General features: G+C 60.6%; 1 protein-coding gene across 5 annotated transcripts; it reads left to right on the top strand.

The window, feature by feature from the left end:
* Positions 1-3,143: 3,143 nt before the first annotated feature.
* RAB3IL1 (RAB3A interacting protein like 1) lies at positions 3,144-24,700 on the top strand. 5 transcript variants are annotated; one of them, XM_037060586.1, is made up of 11 exons: positions 3,144-3,379; positions 14,721-14,973; positions 15,348-15,443; positions 15,527-15,604; positions 16,227-16,445; positions 17,344-17,490; positions 17,986-18,114; positions 18,213-18,325; positions 19,717-19,816; positions 22,581-22,647; positions 23,635-24,700. In XM_037060586.1, exons 1-11 carry the CDS (start codon positions 3,228-3,230, stop codon positions 23,715-23,717), a joined length of 1,437 nt encoding a protein of 478 aa, XP_036916481.1. In that variant the 5' UTR covers positions 3,144-3,227; the 3' UTR covers positions 23,718-24,700. The 5 variants fall into 5 exon arrangements, with proteins under 5 accessions (XP_036916481.1, XP_036916480.1, XP_036916477.1 ...); XM_037060582.1 differs by lacking the exon at positions 17,344-17,490 and having other exon boundaries at positions 3,145-3,379; positions 19,720-19,816; XM_037060581.1 differs by lacking the exon at positions 17,344-17,490 and having other exon boundaries at positions 3,145-3,379.
* Positions 24,701-26,100: the final 1,400 nt, after the last annotated feature.

The raw sequence follows: 26,100 nt of genomic DNA, 5'->3' as shown, positions 1-26,100 counted from the left end.
ACATGACGAGTAAAGTACAGCAAGGGTAACCCTCCAATTTTAAGGTGAGTCCACTGAGGCTCAAACTCTCCTCCATGCAGCGGGGCACAGACTTGAGCTTCTTAGTCCCTACTCACGGGACTCGGGAAGGCCTGGGCAGCTGTGCTGGAGAATCTGGGGGAGCTCTGGCCCCAGAGTAGGGGGTAGTGTGTGAACCCTGGCTTTCAGGGCCTCCACCAGTGGGTTGAGGCTGGCAGGGAGCTCAGCACCTGTGTGTTCTCAACCCGGAATACCACCCTGGAGTAGTGGTCATTTGGGGAAGAGCAAGGGCAATGTGTTTTCCCTGGCTGGGTGCCTGTGTGTCTGGGACCGGGACTGGGAGTGAGAGTAGAGATAGCCTGGGCAGTGAGAAGAGCAAGCTCAAGATCAGGAACCTGGGTTCAGGCCCAGCTGCACACCCAGCTGGGGAGAGTGCCTGCCCCCTCTGGGCCCTAATGTAAAATGGGGGTGGTGGTAGATAGAACCGTCTTTATCATGGAGCTTAACATTCTGAAAGCGCTGTCCTGGGCCGGGCTGCCCCCAGAGCCCGACTTCACCAGGTTGGCCCTATCAACTATTTAGACACCATTCGGCTGCCTCCACCCTCTGCCTTGTCCTTGCTCCAGGGGTCTGGGCCTCACGCCAGCTCCCCACCACCCTGGGACTGGGTGGGCAGTGTCTCGGTCAGTCCTGGGAGGAGAGCCTCCAGGCCCACATCTGACTTCTCGAGCCTCTTCCCCTCTCCCTGAAGCCAGCATCCTCTCCTCCCCTCCTGAAATCTGAGCTCAGAGATCCTGGGGGAACTCTCTCCTTGCAAAACATTCCATCCAGTTGTCCAAACACTCCGCACAGCTGGCAGAGGGAGGTTGGGGTGGCCAGAGCCAGGCTTTTGGGAGCTCTTAGGGCTGTTGGACTTGGCGAAGTCCTTGTGGGAGGGCCAGCCCTGGATGCCCAGAGGGGGTTCACAGGGCCCAGAGGGTGAAGGAAGAGCCCCCAACAATGCCCTGGCACTCGTGGGCTGGCCCAAGGCCCTGGAGGGGAAGGGTTTGCTGGGCCAGGCAAGCATCAGACCCCTGCCTGCTGGCCAGGAGGCGGCTGAGCAGCCCAGGGCAGGCAGCCTCTCCAGCCTCCTCTCGTGACTAGACTCACGGGGGGCGGGCCCGGCGTGGGGGAGGGAGGGGATGACGTGGAGATAGCAACCCCAGGCGGTGGCTTTGTGACTTCGACTTCGGGCAGCAATTTTTACTGGCAGCCGGTCTCCGACCTGGCTGCCTCTCGCCTGCGACTCACGCATGACCTGGGGCAAGTCTCTGAGGCTCGTTTTCTTCACCTGCCACGGGAGGGGGTCAGGCCACTTCCGGTTCTGATTCTTCTAAGAAGTCACAGCCGAGAACGGGACCCTCACAGCTCCCCGCTCGGCCCTAGCTGTGCCTCAATGTCCAGAAAGTAGCAGTTTTCTACACAGTTCCCAAAGTTACTCTGACTCAGTTTCCAGCCCCCCCCCCATGGCTGGGGCTCGGCGGTGGGGGAAGGACTATGTGCCCAATACTTTACCACCCGCTAGACTGAGCCACTTCCCCCCCTGCCATACTGGGGTGATGGGGAGAACCCCCTTTTCACACATCCTGTTTTCTATTAATTGTTTCCAGGTGGGCCTAGAGGTTGCCCTGCAGAGGAAGGTGGGGGCACCGAAGAATTTAACAAGGGGAATCAGTGAGGAGCAAAAACAGGAAGGGGGTGGGAGCAGGCCATGGAAAATTCATCGCCAGGAAAGGGAGGCCAGCATCTGGTTTGCATTAGGCTGAGAGAGCTTGGAAGCCCAAAGCCTGAGTGGAAGATATTGTTATCCGCAGGCGGGTGGGCGGGCAGGGTGTGACTGCTGGTCAGGAACTGGCAGCTTCTCCCCAGCGGGAACTCTGGTGCTGACAGGAAAGAAGAGGGAAGGCAGGGGCGAAGGGGACAGGAAAGGCTCGTTCCCGTCTCTGTTGTGGCAGACACGTCACGAACGTTACCTTCTTAGCTGTTCACAGTGTCACGGAGGAGAATTGTTCCCATCTTAGGGTTGCAGGAACTGAGTCCCAGAGACGTCAAGTGACTTGCCCAAGGTCACACAGCCAGAGAACGGCAGGGCTGGGATTAGAATTCTGGCCAAATGAGACAGGGGAAGGCATTCAACCCCTCCCGGGTGGATTGAGTGCCAGGCGAGGGGACACTGAGGATTTGGTGACGAGTGGGTGACTCAGTGCCTCCGGGGTGTCCAACTGCACCATGGGGCCCTTGTCATAACACAAGGCAGACCATGTGTCTGAGGGCTGGAGCCTGCTGCCTGCAGAGGAAGAAAGCAAACCACAAGGGAAGGCTTCCAGGTGGAGGGGCGTAGGAGCAAAAGAGAAATCTATCAGCGGGGAGGGGTGGGGTGAAGGCTTCAGAAAGGGATTAATGAGAGGAAGGAGAGGTTGTAGGGCATATCTGGGCAATAGCAGCCAGCCTGGTGAGCCATGGAGGGTGAAATTCCATTTCATAGTTGGGGAAACTGAAGCACAAAGAGGCTACCGGGTCCAGGGGCTCATAGTCTGGAAGAGGGGGAGATGCATCAGTGTAGGAGAGAAACATCCATCTGTTGCCCCTCACACACCCCCAACTCGGGACCTGGCCCATAGCCCTGACTGGGATTCGAACTGGCAACCCTATGGTTTGCAGGCTGGCACTCAGTCCACCGAGTCACATCAGCCAGAGCCAGGCCTGTGTTCTTAGCTACTTCACTGAGTTGTCCTTTTTTGCTGGTGTTTAAAGGTTTGAAGGGGATATCGAGGCAGGGGATTGGGGTAGGGGAGGCAGGTGACCTTACCCAAGCCTACACAGCCAGCTACAGCCAGCGCTGGGCAGGCTCCTTCCAACGCGCTAACCTGGGTGAGTGGGGAACAGGCGGCCTCATCTGTGGGTCCAGCTGAAGCCCGGGGCCTCGGGCACATAGAGGAGGTGTCCGCCTCCCTTTGAGACCTAGGAAGGAGGGCCCCAGAATTTTCTGCCTGTTGAGCCACGGGAGTTAATAATTATGGGTTTAAGGAGATAGACTCCTGTCTGGGAGGCTCCTCCCTCACAGGCGGCTGCTTCTTGGAGATAGCAAAGGTTAGTGTGAGCCTGGGGGTGGGGAGAAGGCTCTGCCACCTGCCTGTCTCCAGAGGGACGCTTGGTGCGGCCCTGTAGGCATGAACCCCGCTGAGGAAGGCACCAGGTGCCCTGCCCTAGGAAAATGCCCTGTGTACCTGGCGATGAGCTCAGGGACTGTTCGCTACGCCCCATCAGGTCTGTGCCCTGCACTTGAGGGCGACCTGGGGGAGGAGCCCTGGGACACAGACAGGTGAGCTGGTGGCCTGGAAGGGAGGGGAGGTCTTGCTCTGTAGGGGGTCTGGGGGAGGGGTTGAGCAGCCAAGACTGGGCAGGGGACCCGCCTGGAACTAGGAGTTTCACGAGCCTCCTACCAGGTCAGTGCCAGGGGGTGGCCCTGATGGTCTTGTCCCACTTGGTGGTTACACAGACATAGAGACCGAGGCTCAGAGAGGTGGAGACACTGATCCTGGGTCACACAGTGGATGGAGAACAGAGTCAGGGCCTGGGTCTTGCAGGCCCAGGAGCCACCTGGGTGGTGGCTCTGCTCCGGGTCTCCCTCCAGCAGAGGGACTGTGGCCAAAGCTGGGGATGGCGAGGGCCAGGGAAACTGGTTGAGGGCAGGGGAAATTTGGACAGGCCAGTGGCTTGGGGGCAGAAGACACACCTTGTTTTATTTCTCCCTCTCCACCTGCGGGCCAGGTGGCCAGTAGTCACCTGACTGCATGCAGCTGCAGCCTCCAGTGAGTCCTGTTTTCTGGAATGTCCTTTCAGAAAACGGGTATGAGGGGTCTCAGCCTCACCACCCCTGGCTGTGTGACATCAGGCAGATTCCTTACCCTCTCTGAACCCATCCTCTTCAGCTGAGGAGCAGAACTTATGGGGCTGTGAGAGAAGCTAGTGAAGTCTGGGGGTCCAAGGTAACTGGATACATAGACGATGGAATATTTTTGGCTGGTAATTGGGGTGTTGATGCTCCCGGGATGGTGACCCTGCACTTGCCCATGGAGGCCTCACTCAAGGGCCTCCACAGCCCGCCTATCCTCCCACACTGAGGATTCTTCCTCTGGAGCCACGGCCCCAGGCTGGCCCACCCTCCACCCCTCATCTCCCACCAGTCTTGGACTAGGTCTTATCTCCTGCCTGGTCCTGTCCTGAGCTCCTCTGGAGTCATCTTCTCCCCCTTCCCCTGAATAGTGAACACAGCAAGGGCCAGGAAGGCAGCAGATGCTCAAGAGTTGTTTTGCTGAAGGGTTCAAGTCAGCGATCATGAGGACGTCTGCTTTCCACCAGGCCCTGGTCTGGGCTGGGCTGGGCTGGGCTGGGTGGGGACACAGAGCTCCAGGAGGGAGCTGGTCCCTGTCCACAGTCGTGGAAACAACTTCCCTGCAGAGTGAAGGGCATAGGAGGCCTGGGCGGAAAGATACTGGAAAGCGGGAAGGGATGCCCCAGGTTGCTCCCCGGACAGGTGCCTGCCGAGGGAAGCGGGACCAGGCATGACATCCAGCCTGCTTTCCACTCGCCATGTCCTGAGCCTTGGCGGGGGCTGCGCCCACCTAGGAAAGGGATACTTTTTTTATTTTGAGCAAAGATACCATCCACTGAGCAAGGTGGGTGTGCCTTGGGCAAGTGGGGGTCCTAGAAGTGGAGGTCCTTGAGAGTATGCCCCTCTCCCCACTGTACTGGACCCCCGGGAGGACAGAGGCTGTGTCTCGAAGTTTTCTTTGGGTCGACAGCCCTTGTGTTGTCCACAGTTTGTACTCAGAAAGGGTGGTTGGATGATTGAATGAAAGAAACACGTACGTGTCCCCAGATGAAGACCTGGCAGACTCAAGCCTGGGACCCTGGCTCTGTGGGCCTAGAAAATGAGTGTCCAGAGCGTGGCTGCACCCTCCCAGTCCTCCTGTAGGTACGGCAGGTGGGAGGCAGAGTTGCCCTCAGGAGAGAAGGGGGGTTAGTTTTCACCAGTCCTGTGTTGCAGTCGAGGTCAATGCCACGGTCAGAGTTTAGGATAGGTGACAGGCACGGAGAGACTGAGGCACACGGAGGGCAATGGTTTGAGATGCCCAGAGAAGGTTTTGCAGATGTGGCACCAGGCAGGTGTGTGGGTGTGGTGGGTGCCTCCCTCCAGGGAGAAGACAGTGGCAAAGGCAAGGCTGGACATGGAGTGTTCACAGGCACAGAGCCTGGGGCTGGAGAGGGTCAAACGCGGGTTCTGCCTGGGATAAGCACCCAGAGAGTAAGACAGAATATGTGTTTTGGGGTCTGCCCCCCTTCCCACCAGGCAAAATGTCGCACAGGGACTGACACAGAACAGAGAGCTCAGGAGGGAATGATGATGGCCAGAAGGCCTGCGGAGGGGGTAGGAAGGTGTCTGCTGACCCAGAGTGACAATTGATAAGGATCAGGGCAGAAAGCCCAGTAACCAATGTAGGTTCTTGAGCCGAGTGGCCCGGAGAGGGTGCTGCGGCGAGCCCGGGAGGCGGTGACGGAAGAGAGGGAGCAGCGGGAAGCGTCTGAGTGCTGCGGGCCAAGGACGATGGGGATCGGACTCCTCCCGCAGTCGGACGGTCCGGGGCGGGCAGCCGAGTGGGGTTGGGCCCGGAGCCCGCTCCAGCTCTGCGTCCTGCGGGCGGAGGGGCGGGGCCGGGCATGTGTCCTCCGGCCACCCCCTTGGCCACGTGACCCCCGAGGGCAGGGTCGGGGCTCAGCTGGGGTCCCCGGTGCGAGCTGCGGCTGGACGGACGGACAGACAGACTGCCGCCAGGACTGACAGGCGGCGGGGCTGGCCGGCTGGCCAGGGGTGGAGTCGGCGGCGGCGGGGACGCGGCAGGGACGGTGCTAGGAGGAGATCTCTGAGGCGGCGGGGACAAGCGCCCGGGCGCCCCAAAGCTCTGGGATGTGGAGCGGGTAGGTCCAGGCGCGCTTGCGGCTCGGAGCGGGGTCGGGCTGCCGCTGCCTCCGGGCTGAGCGGGTGAGGGGTCCTTGCCGAGTCTACGCACAGGACTGGGTGTTCGGCTCCCCAGTCCTGTCTGCGGCGGAGGAGCCCGTGGTGGCGCGAGGACCAGAGAGCCGACTCAAACAGAGATGGAAGGACACTCCACGGGGAGAGGTCAGCGGTGGCGGGGGGTGTGTGTGGGGGGGGGGTCTTTGGCCGTTGGGAGTGTGAAAGGGGGGTGGCAGGTCCTCCCTGTGTGACAGCGCCAACTCCTCCTAGCTCATTTGGAGAGCAAGTGAGATGGAGGAGGGGTGCAAGTCGGTGAGCCTGGGGTACATGCCCAGAGGGGCGCCCCCTGCAGAAGAACCCTCGGAAAGCAGTGCAGTCGGGGGAAAGGGGGCTGGGTCTCTGCCAGAGCTGCCTGAAAGTTGCTGAGCCTCCATCTGGGGCTCCTGGAGGGGTGGGGCTCAGACGTTTCGGGTGGGAGCCCCCTCCCAGGGCCCATGTGTGCTCATTGGCTTTCCGGTGGTCCCTGGCCCTGGCTGACCCCTGCCCCATATGTGCAGGAAGGCTGTGGTCTTCTCCTGGAACTGGGTCAACACTTCCTCTTTCCCGAGGCAGGGAAAGGCCAGGTCCTGGGCGGCCAGAGTGGAGGTGTGCTGTGTTCCTGTAAAGAACGGGGCCAGCCGGGTGGTCCCAGCACAGGGCTCCCAGACAGAGCTGGGGAGTGACCGCAGCCCCCCCTGGGGAGGCTGGGGCCCTGGAGAGTTTTCTGATATGGGCCAGATCCACTGTGCTCTATGGCACTGGGCAGAGCCTGAGCTGAGCTGGGGTGAGGGGGAATAACAGGCTTGATCCCCAGATGCAGGGGTGCTGAGAGGAAGCGCTCCTGGTAGGGGTGGGGTGTAGAGAGGCCAGAGGCTCTTAAAGGGAGAGCACTGAAGCAGAGCAGGTCTTCTTCGGGGTTTAGGGACAGTGTGGCTGAGGTGGGCTGGTGGTACCTGGAGAGGTGAGGGCAGTACTCGTGACCTCTTGTGTTGGCTGTGACCAAGGCAAAGCACAGCCACTGAGTTGCTGTGTGATCTTGAGAGTATGGCCTCCCTCTCTGGGCCTCTAGGTGAAATGAGCAGGTTGTGGGGCCAGGAGTGACCCAGGCCCAGAGAATGTCCTTTCCTGGAGGCATCCATGCCAGGGCTAGACAGACAAGCCTGGGTTCTAGCAGATGCACTCTCTCTGTCTGTCTCTCTTTTTGTAAGGTTTTATTTATTTAATTTTAGAGAGAGGGGAAGGGAGGGAGAGAAACACTGGTGCACGGGGGAGACATTGATCGGTTGCATCTCGTACACTCCCTGACCTGGGACGGAACCCACGACCCAGGCACGTGCCCAGACTTGGAATCAAACAGGCAACCCCTCACTTTGCAGAGCAACGCCCAACCCACAGAGCCACATCAGTTAGGGCTGGACACTTCCTTTGAGGACAGAATCAAAGAGACGACTGAAGGTTCTGGAGAAGGTCCCCGGTCCAGCCTCCCTGCCCTATTCCCAGGAACCTTCTGGATGGACCAGGCTGCCACGCTGACCCCCACATGATCCTCAACAGTCTCACTACTTTTATGAACATTTGGGTCCCTGGGGGCCTAGCCAGGTGCAGAGGATGAAGTAGGTGCTTCCTAAATGCAGACGCAAAGCATGAGGGGCCGAATAAGGAGCTGAGCACCTGGGGAGTGAGAGTCAGAGTTTTAGGGTTACCCTGGCCCTATCTTTTTTTGTACATATGCACAATTTATTTTATTTTATTTTTAAGATTTTATTTATTTGTCTGTAGAGGGGAAGGAAAGGAGAGAGGGAGAGAAACATCAATGTGTGGTTGCCTCTTGTGCATCCCCTGCCGGGAACTGGCCTGCAACCCAGGCATGTGCCCTGACTGGGAATCGAACCGCAGTCGTGTGGTTCGCAGGCCTGAGCTCAATCCACTGAGCTACACCAGCCAGGGCTGGTCCTACCTTTTTATGGACCCTCCGCATGGCTATTGGAGCCAGGGATAGACAGATCAGGGGCTGGGCTGCCAGGACCCCCTGGGGACCTGGTGTCCTAAGAGCTTTCCCAGTGCCAGCAGCAGCTGGAGGGACCCTATCAGCATCACTCACACCCTTATAACTCTGACAAGCTGCTGTGCCTTTGTCCCCCTGTAGCTCTGGGGCAGCTGCGCCCTTGGGGTCCTTCGTCCTGGACCAGGAGGAATCTGGGAGGAGCGGTCGATGTATCTGTATGTATGAGGGGTCACCTTACCTGTGAGATGAACTGAGACATCTCTCTTGGGTGTCTGCTGTCACCGGCCAAGGCATGGTGCTAGCTCTCGCCTCTGGCCCTGGGCCCAGAGCCGCTGCTCTGGTCGTGGTGGGATGTGGCAGGAACTCAGATGGGTCCGCTTTCCTGCACGTGGGCCGTACCTCTGGACCCGGAGGCAGCTCCCCCAAATGGGGCCACACCCTCTGCTATAGTGCCCCGTGTCCGTACTTTTGGGCACTAAGTCTGCCCTAAGGGGATGGGCATGAGGGCTGCGTCTTGAGTACTTCTGCAGCTGACACTGTGCTGGGCACTTGGAACTTGGTCGGCAGAGGTCAGAGATTGAGTTCTGGGCTAGCTTTTTTTTTTCTTTGCCATGAGGTAGTCACCTGACATGGGTGTAACCCCTTAGTCTCAACTTTCCCATCTGATGGATGGGACTCATCATACCTGTCCTAGGGAGGGCCAGGCTCTGAGGGACTGCCCAGAAATGAGAGGGGATCACCCCAAATTCCCAGGGATAGGGGCTGTGTCTTCGCAGGCAGGCGAGGTGCAGGAGAGCTCAGGGGCTGCAGGCAGGTGTGTGGTTCGGGGCAAGTCACTTACCTGCTCTGGGCCTGGCTACTCTAAGGAGTGTGAGTCCGTGGCAGTTGTCTATAAGGCCTAAGTCACAGGAGACTATACCTCTGAGACAGTTCTTTTTTTAAAAAATTTTTTATAAGAGTTTATTTGAGCCAAACTGATCACTCTGCGGGGAAGCTGGGAAGCAAGATCTTAAATGGCCTGGGGCTCCAGGGTCAAGAGCAGGGGAAAGAGGGTTGTGCTACCCTTACTGCTGCCTCTTCCTGGAAGCCCTCCATGAATTGCCACCTCCCCCTTCCTGTCTGCTGTTCCATCATCAGCCCACCTGTATGCGAGACTCACCCTCGTTAGAGTCTCCCTCGTTAGAGTCCCACTTGTCCCAGACTCCCTTGCCTCAGCACAGCGGAAACAGGGAACAAAGTGAATTAGAATGTGGCATGAGGGGGCTGGGGACACTGCTGCTAGGCTCTCTGGGGCTGTGCAGATTGGGTGGAGCGGGGCTGGTGCTCACTGTGTGTGTGTTGGTCTCAGGGTGTCAGATTCTTCTAGTTCTGAGCAGGTGGGTGTGAGCCTGGTGCTGGGGGCCCTGCCTGGACCAGCGGAGGGTGGAGCCCCTGCCCTCTGGGGCCTTGTTCCGGCTCTCAGTGGAGACCCAGGGCTGGATTTTCTCGTCAGCGCTGCGCTGCCCTGGCAGGCCTGGCCCACCTGCTTCGGGAGTTCTGACCTCCCTCCTTAGCTGTTCCCGACCCTCCCCCCGCTCCTGGTCCATGTTCTCCTCCAAGGCGCTGCTGCGGCTCCCGCCTCCCGTGCACACACCTGCTCCCCAGTTCCTGGAGTTGCGGGTCTACTCTCTCCCACCCCTGGAGTCCTGGTCTTTGCTCCATGTGTCACACAGTTGCCCCTTCTTCTGGAACCCTCCCCTCATCTGACTCAGGCTGCGGCTGCTCCCTCTGGCCTACTGCCTCCCTCAGCCACCCCCTTACCCTTCCCTGAAAGACCCCCTCCCAGTTCCTCATTCCTGTCATTACCACCATTCCCCTCCTTCACCTTTTCCTTGGTTTTCGACATCCATTCATTATTGCAACTCATTTTTTCTGGCCCCCTATCCAGCCCCTGGTTGTCCCACGAGCTTCCTCTCAGAGGTCTCTGTGCCTGTGGGTCCCCTGCTAGCTCAGAGCCTGCCTGGCCTGCACAGCTGCCCTGAGTGGAACTCACCACCACCACTGCCACTTAGGCACGATCCCCAACTTCCTCACACCCGGTCTGCATTCTGCCTCACTTCTCCGAAAGCACCATCATCCCCTTTCCTCCCCTCCGGGCTCCTCTGGGTGACAGGTCACATGACTCACTGCTGCCAGCACTCTGGGTTCACTTCCCACCCTGCCGCCTCCTTGCTGTGTGTTCCTGCCAAGGTGCCTTCCCTCTCTGAACCTCAGCGCCTCGAATTTCAAACCAGGATGAGGAGAGCACCTCCTGGCTGCGGCGTAATGTGGGTCACACACAGTGACACTTGCAGATTCAGGTGTCAAGGGCTGGGCACACAGCTGCTGCAGTCCTCACAGGCCATCGGTGCGGGGTGGGCTGGCGTGGGTATGTAGCAGGGGCTGGTGCGTTTGGGGCGGAAGACTTGGCCCCTCAGTAAGCTGAGCCTGGGCTTGGGGGTCGCCCGATCCAGCACTTGAAACCTTTCCTGGGATCTCCGTGTCCCCTGGGCAGGGGTCGCTTGACCACCAGCCTCAGTGTCCCCAGGGTTTCCTGAGCGTAGGAGCGAGAGTCGGAAGCCCGCCCCTGCACTGCAGCTCTGCCCCAGAGCTGGGCCCTGGTGGTGGGGCGGCGGGCGGGGGGGGGGGGTATGCTNGCGGGGGGGGGGGGGGGGGGGGGGGGGGGGGGGGTCTGCTGATGGATCAGCCAGACTGGATGAGGGCCTGGAGGCCCCGGACCAAGGGAGAGTGGCCAGAGCACCCTCCCTGCCCTCCTTTTGCCCCAGTTTCGGAACTCCCCTTCTCACAACACCTCCACCTGTTCAATGAGCCCTTTGTGTGTGCCCTTTGGCTCAGGGGGTCTTCGGCTCAAAGAGGTGATCTGGACACCGGTGGGTAGGGAAGGAGAGGTTGAGGGGCAGGAAGTCCTCGTGGCAGGAGGGCCTGGCCAGGACTGGAAAGGAGCACCCAGGCCCTTCTGAACTCGGGACTGGCCTGTGGACCAAGGGGTTGCTGGGTGACTGGGGACTGTGGAGCCCAGGGCCTTCGATCTCGGTGGCCCTCTTTTGTGGATGGAAACGAAAGCCCCGCTGGCCCTGCTGGGCAGGCATAGATGGGGAGTGGGGTTCGGGGGGCTGCCTCCCCCACTCCCATATGTTTCCAGGGGAAGTGACCCCTCTGGGCCTTTCCTGTACGAACTGCCCCGCGTCCTAGGAAACGGTCCCCACCTACCTTCGACCTTGACTCTCACTATCTGAGCCTGCCCCTGAGCAGACCCCTTCCCAGTGGCCCACGGCAGCATTGTATCCTGGCTGCTGCGTTCTGTGTCCACAGGGGATGGGGACTGAGGAGGTTGGGGCAGAGGGCGTGCGCCTGGACTTGAGGGAGAGACTAGCAAAGGACTTAAGTGGTAGTCCGAGCTCACCTGGGAGAGAAGTGCGTTCTCCCTTCCCCAGGGGTTCAGACCCCGGTTTTCGGGCCTGTGGTCCAGGAGGCCGAAGTGCTTGGAGGAAGAGTGTTCTGGCTTGCGCTGGGCCGAGAGGCAAGGGGCTCGGGTCCCACCTTAGTCTAAAGTTTCTGAATCTGCGAGCTGGCCTCGGAGCCCGGAAATGGGAGGCAGAGGGTCCTTGGATTAGAGCTTCCCTCCCAGGACACGGGAGGCCTTCCTTCCTCTCCTGGGCCCGTACCTCTGGCCCAGGCAGTGGGCAGCTGGAGAGCATAGGGTGGTCCTGCTGTCCCCACGTCTTCTGCCATTGGAATCTGCACGTGGGGCCTTCCCACTCGGGTGGGGAAGGGACCACAGACGCTCCCCCTGAGGCCTCGCAGGGTCTCTGTCTCTTCCGGCTGCAGAGTAGGGTCCCCTGCCCCCACCAGCTGTGAGCTGAAGTGGGAGCCTGTTGGGAAAATGATGGGGGACTGCCTGGCCACGCCCCCCGCCTGTGCCCTTGGGACCAGCAGGAGAGTTAAAGTCTTACACTGTGTGGCCAGAGGCCCAGACCACACTGGTGGACAAAGTTCGGCCCTCACGGGAGGGGCTGGCGGCCCTCTTTCCCCAGGCAGGCGGTGTGAGACGTGGCAGGGCAGTCCCTGCAGAGGGAACAGCTCAGGGTCTGGGTGTCTGAGAGCTGGGGTCCTGTCTGTGCCCTGTGCTGTCCCTGTGGGCCAGCCTCACCCAAGGCCCATGGTTCTTGCTCGTTCTCTCAAAGCAGGCAACGCCAAGGTGGGGCCAACTGCCCTCGCCTGGCTGAGGGCTGAGCCCCTGACCTCTGGAGTGCCAGTGGGTACAGTCTCCAGGGCCTTCAGTGTCCGCTGTGGGACCCAGACCCTGGGCAGGCCTGTGGCAGGGGTGGGGGGTGTCTGCCAAACGTGGCCGCGGACTGCACACCTCTCACCCGGTGCCATGTCCAGGGCCTTCTTACTTGACCCCCAGTGCTCCTCCTGCAGGCTCTAACTCCCAGCCACAGGCGGGAGGCTGCTGCAGAGGGTTCCCACGGGCTCACAGGTACCTCCGGTCAGAACCTGGCATGGCCTTGGGCTTGCCTGGCGCGGCCTCTGCTCTCAGCTGCAGCTCCCCCAGCCCTTCCTCCTGCAGGGCAGTTTCTGGGCCTGAGCAGAGGCTGGGAAGCCAGGTGGGGTGGGAACTGGGTCAGATTTCCCTGCCACAGCCAAGGAGGGGACTCAGGAGGCTCCTCCAGAGCCCTGCAGTCTTGGATCTGTAACGGAAGCACTGATTCTGCCACTCACACTGCCACTCGCTGGGAGCTGCGGGGCCTGGGCTGAAGACCTGGCCACCTGTCCCAGTACGGCAGCCGACCAGCCAGCCTTGTGACCTCTCCCTCGCCTGTAAGACGGGGACGATACCTCGACTGCTGTTGAGAGCTTCAAACAGAATAACGTGGGCAGAGCACCCCTCGTAGACTCCGGTACAGTGCGAGTCGCCTGGACTGGAGCCCAGCCCAGGCCCACCACTGCACCACCTGCACCGCAGGGACCCCCCTCCAACGAGACCCTTCCCAGACAAGGGCTCTAGGAGGATCCCCGTCCAGCACACAGACCATTAATGAAGTGACGGATGTGTATTCCCAGTCTGCTCATCGAAGCCCCGCATCTCTGCCAGTCAGGACCTGGCCAGAGAAACCTCGAGGCCACTCTCTGGGCCAGTTCCAAAGCAGAGGGCAGGCTGGGCTGAGCTGGCCAGCCGAACGGGGCCACGTGAAGGGCTGGCTAGGGATGGGTTTATTGATGGGGTCCCTTGGCGTCCAGTCCCTTTGTGTCACCCTAGGGGGAGACCGAGACTGAGGAGCTGCTTGGTGACAGTCCCAGAGTCCAAAGAACAAGCAGGAGGCCCGGCCCCAGCCCTGCGTTTCACATTTGCCCCTCAGCAATCCAGGACTTTCTGGTCTTGTCTTTCCTCCCTCCTGTGTGGGCCTCCCCGAGCCCCCTCCCCTGCACTTCCTCACTGTTATCAGTGGCCTGGCCCAGCCCCCCAGCCCAGCCACTGCCGCGCAGAAGCTGCTGGCTCAGGAGCCGCCAACTTCTGCTGAGTGAGCGAGTCCAGAGGTGCTGTCTTGGCACAAACCACAAGCCCTCTCTCCCCCTCCCTCCCTTCCTCCTTCCCTCCCCAGGGTCTGCTTCAAAGGCAAAGGCAGGAGTGTGGATTGGCTGAAGGAGGGGAGGGCACAGGCTGGTGGCTCGCCCCTCCCCCCTCCCCCCAGCTGCCCCCAGGGGAGCAGGGTCCTGAGGCCCAGAGCAGGGGTCTTTGTCTGAGGTCACATTCGAATCAGGGAGAGCTAGGACTGCTCCTCACAGATCCAGGGGGGACGGGAAGTGAGCCTGCACGGCCTGGCTGCGCCTTCCTCTTTGGCCTGCCCTTAATTTGCATAAAATTTGCATGAACAATAACAACAAAGGCAATTCGCACATAAGTGCCTTCTGTGTGCCAAGGTCTTAGGCACCTCTCTGTGGCCCCAGTGACCCTTGAGGTAGGACCCTTCGGATTGTCCACACTTTATGANGTCCTGAGGCCCAGAGCAGGGGTCTTTGTCTGAGGTCACATTCGAATCAGGGAGAGCTGGGACTGCTCCTCACAGATCCAGGGGGGACGGGAAGTGAGCCTGCATGGCCTGGCTGCGCCTTCCTCTTTGGCCTGCCCTTAATTTGCATAAAATTTGCATGAACAATAACAACAAAGGCAATTCGCACATAAGTGCCTTCTGTGTGCCAAGGTCTTAGGCACCTCTCTGTGGCCCCAGTGACCCTTGAGGTAGGACCCTTCGGATTGTCCACACTTTATGAAGTGGCAACTCCAATTCTCACCAGGGATGCCTTGACCCCTGGGTCACCTGCTGGGCAAACCGAGCTGAGCACCGCTGTGTGCCTCGCCCTGGGGCGGTGGGCAGTGAGCAAACAGGAGTCTTGTTCCCAAGAGATTTCATTTTTGATCATTCTGCCCTGGGAACAACCCTGGTGGTGGCCTCACTGGTAGCATCTTATCGTACAGGTGCAGACACTGAGGCCCAGGTTGGCCCCTGGGCTCAGCTCTTTAGGTCTCAAGATCCCACCCTCTGTTTGCTGCTTGCCTCACAGGCAGCCCCACCCAGACGAGGGCCACCCACCGCCCCACGAAGCTGTCCCTGTCTCCTGGAAGAGTGTGGGCTCCTGCAGAAGCCTCAGGGAGTCTCCAGGAGGCCTGGCGGAGACGCCTCCAGGGGAGGAGGCCCCCGGTGAGGAGGGCCCTGCAGCCACCCAGCTGGACGTGAGCCGCCTGCGCAGCTCCTCCATGGAGATCCGCGAGAAGGGCTCGGAGTTCCTGAAGGAGGAGCTGTACAAAGCCCAGAAGGTGGGGTCTGGGAAGGGTGCCTGGGGGAGCTGGGGGGCCCTCACCCAGGTCCGGAGAGCTCACACACCTGTCCCAGCCTGTGCAAGGCACGAGGGAGGTCCAAACAAAGGGTAGACCTGTTCTTCCAAAAAGACTCGTAGCGGTCTGGGCTTCTCTGGAAATTTGTTCCAAACTCTGACGGACCCATAGTAGGGTTCCCACCCCCTGACAGGAGCTCCCTCAAAAATGCCTCATAAAGTAGAGCAGCAGAGGAGGCGAGCCCAGGACCCCATGAGATGACTCTGGGCATGGAGCCTGGTCAGGGGACCTGCTCTTGCCAGTGTCAGGCTGGGGGCCCCAGAGGGGCTGACACCCACCCACCTCCAAACCCCCAGGAGCTAAAGCTGAAGGATGAGGAGTGTGAACGGCTGTCCAAGGTCCGGGAGCAGCTGGAACGGGAGCTGGAGGAGCTGACAGCCAGCCTCTTCGAGGTGCAGTGGCCGGCCACCTGGGGGCCCGCTGGGGACTGGGTCTGCTGGGGGTGCCTCGGCTGCTCACCACTGCTTCTTCCCAGGAAGCCCACAAGATGGTTCGAGAAGCCAACATGAAGCAGGCAGCGTCAGAGAAGCAGCTAAAAGAGGCTCGGGGCAAGGTGAGCCCCTGCCCCACCCGCCCAGGCCGGTCTGGAGCTCCTGCACACCTTCCTATTCAGTCAGACGCTCCCGTGGCCCCGTGGGGCCCCCAGGGGTGATGGGCTAACTGCTAACCAGGGCCCGGGTGGGAGGGGCGGAGATCACGCCACTGAAATTCCACTGGGCCCCAGAGACCTTCCTGGGGCCTTCTAGGGGCTGGGAGGATGCCCTCTGTGGTCATCGTCACTTCTGGTCCCACCCCACACCCCATCTACAAAGCAGAAGCCTCTGCCTAGCTGTGTGAGCCTGGGTAGGTGACTTCTGGTTACTTTATGGGTGCCCATTTATCCATCTGTAAGAAGGGAGCTGGGCTATTCCTGACTCCTGGGTGCCCCTCAGGGGGAGGCCCAGCCAGCTCCCCGCCACGGGCATCTAAGACAGTCCTGGCTTCTGGTGTGACCTCAGACAGGCCAGGTCTCCTCTCTGAGCCCCAGCTCCCCTGTCTGAAGTGGGTGTCTCAGTCCCCAGCTTGCAGGCTGCTCCAGGGGCTAGTTGCTGCTGTCCTGAGTGGGGTGGCAGGTGGTGGCAGCCAGGGAGGCATCCACCCTGGGTTACGGGTGACAGCCGTCTCGTTCTGGCCAGATCGACATGCTGCAGGCAGAGGTGACAGCCTTGAAGACACTGGTCATCACCTCCACACCGGCCTCTCCCAACCGGGAGCTCCACCCGCAGCTGCTGAGCCCCACCAAGGCCGGACCCCGTAAGGGCCACTTACGCCACAAGAGCACCAGCGGCCCCCTGTGCCCTGCTGTGTGCCCTGCTGCTGGCAACATCCTCGCACCGGACAAGGAAGGCAGAGAGGTGAGGGCGGCGGGCGGACAGTGGACACAGAAGAGAAAGACAGTCCCACTGTCGGCCAGGCATTCAGGCCTATTGGGAACCAGACCTGCCCCCTTCCCTCCCCTACCCACTCCACACTGTATGACCTGGATCCTGTCCTGCCCTCTGTGGGCTTCTGTGTTTTCTGGCCATGAGGGCTAGACAGGCTCCTTGTCACGTGAGACATTGGGCTCTCAGCCTCCGGGCATACATTCTGGGGGCCTGGTACCCTATCCTTGGCCCTCTAGGCAGTAGATGGCATCTCTGCACCTGAGGCTGGCCTTGGGCCTCAGGGCTTGTCCTCTGAGGGTCTTCAGAGAGACACACTCCCACAGCCTTTGGGGGCTGTGCTGGGAGGGGCTACCTGGGCCCTGTGTGGCCACAGCCCCGAGGACCAGGGCTCAACCTTGTGACACCCGAGCTTGAGGGCTCTCGGCACCCTCCTGAGCGTGGCCTTTGAGGGGCTGTCTCCCCGTCCTCGGCTGGGTAGATGAAGTCCTTGGGCCGGTGGGACAATAGGCTAGGACATCCTTGGCCGTGGGGACACCTGTCAGTGCCTCAGTTTCCTCACATGGTAAGAGGGACTCTGGGGGCCGTGGAGGGCTTGAAGAGGCGTGGACGTCAGGACCGCAGCTCAGGGCTGTACCCACGAGGGCTCCGGTGGGACTCTGCTTCCTGGGGTCTCTGACACCCAGGGGGCCCCAGCCCCTCCCCATCCTGTATCTCTGGAGTGTCTGGCACTGGGGCTGCAGTCCAGGCGTCTGGTTCCTCTTCTGAGTTCTGCGTTTCGGCCTGGACACTGATATCTGCTTCCTCCTGTCTGTCTCTGTCCCCCTGTCTGTCTGTCTGTCTGTCTGCCTCACCGGCCCCACCCCCCCAGCCCGGGCTGCCCCCGCTCCTCTCCCTGCTCCTCTGTGTGGTCCCCAGCAAGGCGATTCACCTCACCTACGAGCCGGCCTGGCAGCTCCCACCTGGGGAGCAGCCGGCAGCCCCCACTTCCGCTACCTCTCTCTCCTTTTCCCGACAGGTAATGGCTCTGCAGAGGGGCCGCCCTCTGGCCCCACGGCCTCATTCACTCCGCATGCCCCCCGCCACCCCAGCCAGGGAGGGGCCTCTCAGAGCCCATGCGTGTTCCCCTCTGTGTGCATGTACCTGTGCGTGACTGGGGGCACCTGTGAGCACCTGCAGCATCACTCTTCAACCCTTCCTCCTCCAGGAGGCAGTTGGGGGGTGGGGCTGGGTCTTCAGGATGAGGCCCGGGGCCCAAGCCCGCAACCCTGCGGTGCCAGGAAACTGCAAACGCACCTGGAAGGGAAACCTGGGCTTGAAAGTCTTTGGTGCAAAGGGAAAAGGGGGGAGCTCTTCCTCGGCGCCCCCCCGCCCCGCCTAGCCACAGGCCTGCTGGCATGCTTTGGGTTGCCCTGCATCCCCTCGGGGCTCCCACCTCCCTCAGCTCTGCCTGTCTCTGCCGGGCTGGTCCCCACCACCCTGACCGCCCCTCCCCACTTGCCCTCCGCCACAGGTGGACACAGCCTTGTTTGCAGAGTTTCAGGCCTGGAGGGAATCGCCCACCTTGGATAAGAGCAGCCCCTTCCTAGAAAGGGTGTACCGGGAGGACGTGGGCCCCTGCCTGGACTTCACCATGCAGGAGGTGAGTTGGGGCAGAGGGCAGCCGGCCAGCAGGCCCAGCCGCCCAGCTGAGGCTCCTTCCTCACCTCACCAACTCACCCGCTGCCCCATCTGCTACAGCTCTCAGCGCTCGTTCGGGCTGCCGTGGAGGACAACACGCTCACCATCGAGCCTGTGGCTTTGCACACACCACCCACAGTGAAGGTGGCTGCAGTCGAATATGGAAGCACCAAGTAAGCTTTGCTCTGTTCGATCCTTCCTGCCCACCTGGGAAAGCCCGCCCCCGCCCCGGCATCTTGACTCTGCTGAGGGGGTGGCCAAGGAGGACTGAGCCTTGGGCCTGCCTGCCTGCAGGAGCTGTGGTGTGGTTCCCCGGGGTGGGCAGGGTGTGGTATACACCCAGAGGGGTACAGGGGTGCCTGACAGAGAGGGACAGTGGCTGCCCTCGTGCAGGGCAAGGAGGCATCTTTGGCTCTGCCCCAGCCCATCCTGCCCCTAGTTCCAGACCCCCAGGCTCTCCACGGAGTCCAGAAGTGGGGGTCTACCTCTTCCTGGAGGGCCTGACACACATCTTTCTTTAATTCCCCCTCTCTCCCACAGTGGGCTCTGGGCCCCGGGCCCCGACTGACATGTAAGTGAGGTCAGCGGCCAGCTCTGCCTTCTGCTAATAAACAGCCGAACAGTGCTGGTGTCTGGTCCTTCCTGCTACTGAGCCGGCACTGAGCAGGGCTGGAGCAGAACGCACTCGCCAGGGCGCAGCAGGGGGCAGAGGTTGGGGAGCACTTGCCCGCAGCAGGGCAGCTTGCAGGGAAGCCTCTGAATAGCAGTTTGCCAAGCAGGGAAGGCCTTTCGGGCGGGAGGAACAGAATGAGTACACGTATGAGACGCCCGGGCATCACAGAAACACTGCTGAGTTCGTGGGGGAACCGTGGGTTGGGCGGGGAGATGGGAGTGAGGCTGTAGAGGGTGCGGGGGCCAGAGTGTAAAGGTCCTCAAATGAGGTTTGGGCTCTAACCTGCTAGCCAGTGTTTCCCGAACCATCTAAAGATGTCCCTGAAGATGTCCCTGGAAGAGGGTTCCATGGTCCAGGCAGAGGGTCATCGTGGACCTGGAGGTGGCAAAGGCTCTGATAAGTCTCGCAGGAGACTTAAGAAGGCAGCCAAGAAGCCCATTAAACCTTCCTTTACTCAGGATTCTCCATAACTATTTCCTGGGTGGTGGGTGAGCTGCAGGGAAGGATGATGGGCTAGATGCAGGTGTTTGGAGGAACCCCAGCCCGTGGCACCCACGGTAACGTGGAGACAGAGGGACAGGGCTGGTTGGAAGGAGCTGAGGGGAGTCGGTCAAAGGGCCCCGCTGGTGTGACCTGGCCTGGAGACTAAATGGAGGAGAGAGTGGACTCCTGCTTAGGTGGGGGGAGGGGTGACTGGGTCTGAGGGCCCCAGTAAAGTAGGGGAAGCATTTTAGGGGCTTTAGGAGGTGGGGCTTTGGTACCCCTGGCATGCAGTTGACCAAGCTCTCCTGCCCCTCCTGCGGTGCCTCCTCCTGGCTGCTGCACCCTCCCTGGGTGAGCTGGGCCAGGGAGCCCCAGCTGGCCCCCATGGTCCCCTCTGCTTCCCCCCAGCACCTGTGCCCTGAGCGGATTGGCCCGTGCCTGTCGCCACCGAATCCGGCTCGGGGACTCCGAGAGCCACTACTACATCTCGCCATCCTCCCGAGCCAGGGTGAGTCATCCATCCGGAGTGTCACTTGGCTCCTTGGGGGCCTCTGGGCTGGGACTCTGGGCCCCAGGCCTTGATCCGCAGAGCAGGCTCAGAGATGTGCAGAGACTGACTCCGGCCACACAGCTAAGCCAGGTGTGTCCATTTGCTATTGCTGCTTAACAAGTTAGATAAACTTCTTGGCTTAAAACAACACCCATTCATTCTCATCTCCCTGGGTCAGGAGTCTGGGCACAGCCTAGCTGGGTCCCCTGCTTGGGGTCTCCTGGCTGCAGACAAGGTGTCAGTTGCAGCATCCTTTCTGGAGATTGGGGTCTTCTTCTAAACGCAGATTCAGTTCCTTTGTGGCCAAAGGACTGAGGTACCCGTGTTCTTGCAAGCCAGAATACAGTCACGGGAGGGACAGCCATCTCCTCTGTTATTTACCTTAACCTAGGGGGTGATGCTAGAGGTCAGCCGCACGATCCTGAGACCGCTTGGGCTCCAGCCCCAGGCTTGGGAGGCGGTTCCGAGGGTGTCTGTCACCAAGCCTGATGGTCAGCCTTGGGTGCCAAGGGTCCTCTAGGCCTCCCAGCTCCTGCCCTCTCTTGCCCTGTGACCCAGGCTGGGTCAGGGGGCCTCACCAAGCTGGTGGATAAGGGTGGGCTGGTCCCCATTCCTCTTGTTTCCTCGTGGACAGTAAAGAGGATTGGAAGGAACAAAAGGGAATGCGTTTGGAAAACTCTGAGCTTGGTGCACAGATGACGCAGTGTGGACAGGCCCTTTTTGAAGGAGAGTCTCCTCCCGTCGACCTGCTGGGGGCTCCTCGTGGGGACTGACTGGGCAGATGGCCCCGTCATCGGGCAGCCGACTAATCAGCGAGGGCAGCTTGTCTGGCCCTCTCGGCTTCGGCAGAGTATCCGAGCCTGTTGCCCTGGTGCATGCCCCTGGGGCGGAGCTGGGCTCTCGTTCACCCAAAGGGAGCCCGAGCCTTAGAAAGAACAGGAGCCTGTCTGGGGCCACCCAGCTGCCCTGGGGCCTCCCCCTCCTGAATTCAGTCTCTTTCGTCTGCAGCCCCCACCCTATGCACCTGTGCCCAGAGCCCTGTTCCATCCCCCGTTCCGATCCCAACCAGGGTTCAGCAAGAGGCTCCACATACAGAGGTCCCCCTGCCTAGCAAAGCCACATTCAGAACTTTGCTCCCTCCAGGCCTGCGTGTCCACTGTGCTGGGCAGACTTGGCATGGGAGATGAGAAGGGAGTGAAGTTTTAGGATGTGGTCCCCACCTGAACAGACCAAGTACTGAGGAGTCCACAGGGACAAGAGTTCTGTCCCCAGCCCTGGCCGGTGTGGCTCTCAGTGGGTTGAGTGATGGTCCGTGAACCAAAAGGTCGCTGGTTTGATTCCCAGTCAGGACGCATGCCTGGGTTGCAGGCCAGGTCCCCAGGTGGGGTCATGCAAGAGGCAACTGGTGGGTTTCTCTCCCTCTCTTTTTCCTTCCTTTTCTCTCTCCCTAAAAATCTTTTTTAAAAGTTCTGTCCCCAAAGCACAGCCCCTGGGAAAGAACCCCACTGCTCCCTGCCAGTCACTGCCCACAAGCCTCCTGTGGGGGCCCACTGACCACTGGGCAGTACCCCCCCGCCCCTCCCACCCCCCCAGCCACCCTGGACTTTATACCACCCTGCCTTTGCCCAGGTCACCAACCCCCTGCACCCACTTTGTCGCCCTGGCAAGGGCTCTTGTGTGGGTTAAGGGCCAGCAAGGGCATTGCCTCTTCCCTGCAGCTTCCTCCACTCCCCAGACTGTGGACCCCCCCACTGGACATCCCTTCCCCAGAGCACTGGACATTCCATAGGGGCTACTGTGGGCACAGCCGCCAGCTGCCTTCCACCTCTCTCAGGGTGGGTTTCCCTAGATGCAGAGCCTAAGAGAAGGTTTGTGTGAGTCTCAGGAGCTAGTGAGGGCAGACAGGTTGTGGGGAGAGGGGGTGTGGAGCAAAGAGGGTGTGGCCTCAGCTGGAGTCTGGCTGCAGCCCAGAGTGGAGCCAGCCTTTCATACTGCCCCGCACCCTTGGCCACCACCAGTCCATCATTGGCAGAGGGGCGCCTATGAGCCATTAATGGCCAACACTCTCAGCAGCGGGGCACAGTGAGGCCCCCGAGGGCATCCTCTGTTGCCCGAGGGCTCAGCCCTCCCCCCCCAGCAAGAGAGTCACCATGGCAGGGCCCAGTTCTGAACATAGCCTGGCATGGAGCAGGCCTCAGGCCCGTCCGGGGGCTTTGGGCCTGGGGAGCCGGGACAGCCAGGCTAGCCACTGCTGATCCATTTGTCTGTCCTGGCACCACAAGGAGCCCCTGGCAGAGGCCTGGCTGGCCAGGCACTGCAGCATCCCGAGCAAGCAGGCCCTGGGGGTGAGCATAGATTCCGAACCGGCTCCTGGTTTCCTGCTCCCACCCTGCTGCTCTCAGCCCCGTGACCTCCAGTCGTTGTCGTTTTTGCAGCCTCTGTCTTCCCCATGTGTAAAATGGGAACGATAAGCATGCCTGCCTCCCTGGATGTGTGGACTCGATTAAATGTTAGTTGCTGCTATTCTTTTTCTTAGAAGTGGTAGCAATAGCTCTGCTACTGTGAATGAAAACCACCCAGCCCTGTTCATTTCAGGGAGCATTATCTGGCTCTGATGGGACAGGACATGGGCTTCCCGCTCTGGTCTCTGGTCTGCCCTGGCTTTTGAGGGACCCCATCATTGAGGACTGGCCGGTCACACCCTCTCACCTTCTTCCCATAGATCACTGCTGTGTGCAACTTCTTCACTTACATCCGCTACATCCAGCAAGGCCTGGTGCGGCAGGACGGTGAGCACCCCCTGGTGGCCAGTGAGGGAACGGCGCCCCAGAGGGCTGGGACTGGTCCGCAGTACAGGGATCACCCGGAGAGGGTTTTGCTGGCCCTGTCTCAGTCCAGGACTCTGCCGGGGAGGAGGGGGGAGATTGTGGGTTAGTAAAGAGCTGGTAGGCCTCCTGGTGCCGAAATGAGCCGTGGAAGGAGCCTCCCGGGCCCTGCCCTACCAGGAAGACTAGCCACTGTCACCGTTACACCTGGGTCTGACTGCTGCCTCCACCCAGAAACCTCTCCCTGCCCTGCAGCCTTCAGGGACAGCTTCCTGTTACTGGCCTGGCCTTTGAGGGCGTGCCTGAGGGGCCTCCCCTGGGAGTCCCCTCCCCTCCAAGTGTGGCCTCCTTGCTGTCCCCTGAGTGGGAGCCTCCCACTGAGCCCTTGTCCGGCCAGTCCTCCATTCTGTTGTCGCCCCCCCCCTCCCTGTTCTGCAAAGCCTGCCTTCCCACTCCTCCAGACTTTGTCCCCTGATGAGTCTCTTCCTGAACCAATCTGGAGTCTGAGCCTTTCCACCCCCACATGGGGGTCAAGTCCCTCTGGAAGGCCAAAGCCAGATCAGGTGGTAAGCTCTGAGGGGCCACCTCCTCCCAGGTACCTGGACTGACAGTGTGGCCCTGCTCCCTGCTCAAAGTCCCAGTGAGGTGAGGTTGGAAACGTGTGTGAGTGTGTGGCAGCGTGCACACGCATGTCTGTGTCAGGCTGTGGGAGTGACCATCACGCCTCCTCCAGGATGGCACAGACCCTTCGAGCATGTTCAGCAGTTTGCCAGACCACAACTGGGAGCCTCAGGGAGGTTCACCACACGCTGAGATCGTCTGTCCTGGGGAAGCAGGGAGCCCTGGAGTGCCTGTCAGCTGCCCTGCCCACAGCCAGCAGAGGGGGCCAAGCCACCTGCCTAAGATGACCCTGAGCTGTCACTAAGCTGTCCCCTCTCTGTCTGCTTACAGCAGAGCCAATGTTCTGGGAGATCACGAGGCTGCGGAAGGAGATGTCACTGGCCAAGCTGGGCTTCTTCCCCCAGGAGGCCTAGGGCCTGGCCCTAGGAGCAGGGCTCAGGGTGGGAGCCAGTCGCTACCCTGAGTCTGACAGACGGACAGGAAGACAGGACCCTGCAGCCAGCCCTGAGCCAGAAACTGAAGAGAGGGACACATGGCCAGGCCGGGGAGACAGCACTGAGCCGGTACCAAAGGTCCATCCCAGCACAGACAGGACCTCCTGAGATGACCCTTCTCTCCTCCCCAGCGGTATTACAGCCACCAGGAGGCTCTAGACAGCACCAAAGACCAAGGAGCCTGGACCCATATCAAGGGCTCAGCTTTTTGGAGGGGACACCCAGCGCAGCCAGCACCCCTCACCCCCAGTTCCAGGAGCTGCTGCCTGCAGGTGCATTGTTGCTGCCATTTTCTCAGAAAGAAACCTTGCTCCTTGCTGGGTGGCCTGATTTCCCCAGTTCCCAAGCCCTGGGCCACCAACACCCCCTCGTGGCCACCCCTTGACTTATTCCCAAGTGGCCTCAGCCTTGGACTGCCCCAGTGAGCCTGCCATCCTAAGTGCCCAGGGGGCAGCGGTGCCAGGAGAGGCTGGCAGGGACTTCCACGCCAATTTGTATCTGCTTGAGAACTGCCCCAGAGTTCCTAAGATGGGTCAAGTCCCCCCCACCTCTTGACTTTCCCCCTTCCCTATCTCTGAGCCCTGTGTTCCAGGACGCCATGCCCCACCCCTGCTGGAAGGACTGGGGCCCCTTTCTCCCAAAGTAAAACACAGACAGGACCTCAGGACACCAAACCTGTTTCCAGCTGTGGGCGGCCATGCAGACAGCGGGGGGGCTCAGGTCGCCAAGCCCTGCATGCGGGACTGGGGTGGGACGGGCAGGACCCGGGCCCCTCCTCGTCCCTCACAGCCCACTCGGGACCGAGGTACAACCTGGACACATCCCTCACCATGTCTGATTTCCTCCTCTGAATGGAATGTAGCACCATCTCTATTTAATAAAGGAAGTCTTTGTTGACAGGGGCTGGGTGGCCACGCGCCTTCACTCCCGCGCCCTGGGGCTCGAGCCAAGGCCTGGGCATCTGGAGGAATGAAACCAGATCCTTTCCTTGCCCACCCACCCTCGTGCTTGAGATTAAACCCAAATCCCGAGGAGATCGCTGTGGGGAGGACGTCTGGAGTCCTCTCCGACATTCGTGAGGCTGGGGGGCTGCTGGAGATGAGCTGGCTTCCTCTCCTCAGGCGAGCCGCTGCTGCTGTCAGGAGGGCCTTGGGCAGATCCCCCACCCCGTCTCCCACCGCCTCGGGCTAATGGAGGCCTGGCGCCCAGAGCATCGAGGCCGCCTGGCACTGGAGGGACAGTGGCTGGGTTGGTGGGTGATGCCTGAGAGCAGCATGGGTGGGGACTGCAGTAGCAGTGGGGGCCAAAGAGGATGAAGGTCTGGGCCCTGGCACTGCCCGTCCTACCCCCAGCGCCCAGGCCCTTGGCCCAGGAGCATCGGGGCCCAGGCGACGACAAGTCAGAGGCCTGGCCCAGGGTCCCACGATCCACACCTGCTCTGCCTACACCCCTGCCATAGGTGGCGCTTCTGAGAGAGGGCACTTCTGTCGGTAGGCCCGCGTGGGGGCATCAGCAGCAAGCAATAGCTGAGATACCCAGGGGTGTAGGGGGTGGACAGGGACACACACACACACCCTGGCCCCATTTTCTCCTGACAATACTTAATTTCTGAGCACACACCTGGCTCCAAGCCCTCTCAACAAGGGAGCTCATTGAATCCTCATAGCAACCTGCAGAGACGCGATTGCCCCCACTGTGCCAGTGAACTGGCTGATGCACGGAGAGGTCGCATGGAGAAGTCACACAGAGAAAACGGGGGGCCCGCGACAGGACTGAACGAGCCCAGCCCCAGAGCCCACGGCAATCACTGGCATCCTAGACTCTTACTAAACCCCTGCCATGTTCGCAGTAGGGAATCAGGCCCTCGTTTCTCAGAGATGGGGAAACCGAGGCTCAGTCAGGTCTGAATCAAGGTTTGATTCCCATGGTTCTACCCCATGACAGCTACCCCTGCCCTTGTTATCCTGGCTTTGGGGAGGGGGCAGGTCTCCAAAGGGGCTCAGCAATCTGACTCTCGGAGTTAGGAGGGGGTGGTGAGCTGGCACCAGCCACACGGCGGTTGTTGCTCTTAAGTGAATTTTCTGGATGACCTGCTTGGCCCTGGCACGTGCAGCCACCTCTTTCTTTTAAACCATTTTACTTATTTTTAAAGAAGGGAAGGGAGGGAGAAAGAGAAGAAGAGAAACGTTGACGTTTGAGAGAAACAGTTGGTTGCCTCCCACATGCCCCCAACGGGAGACCTGGCCCATCACCCAGGCATGTGCCGTGACTGGGAATCGAACCAGCAAACTTTTGGCTCACA

This window comes from Sturnira hondurensis, unplaced genomic scaffold (genome assembly GCF_014824575.4).
Source record: "Sturnira hondurensis isolate 20B ecotype Veracruz unplaced genomic scaffold, ASM1482457v3 Scaffold0011880, whole genome shotgun sequence".
Classification (NCBI taxonomy): Eukaryota; Metazoa; Chordata; class Mammalia; order Chiroptera; family Phyllostomidae; genus Sturnira; species Sturnira hondurensis.
This window is presented reverse-complemented; position numbering and strand designations above follow the sequence as displayed.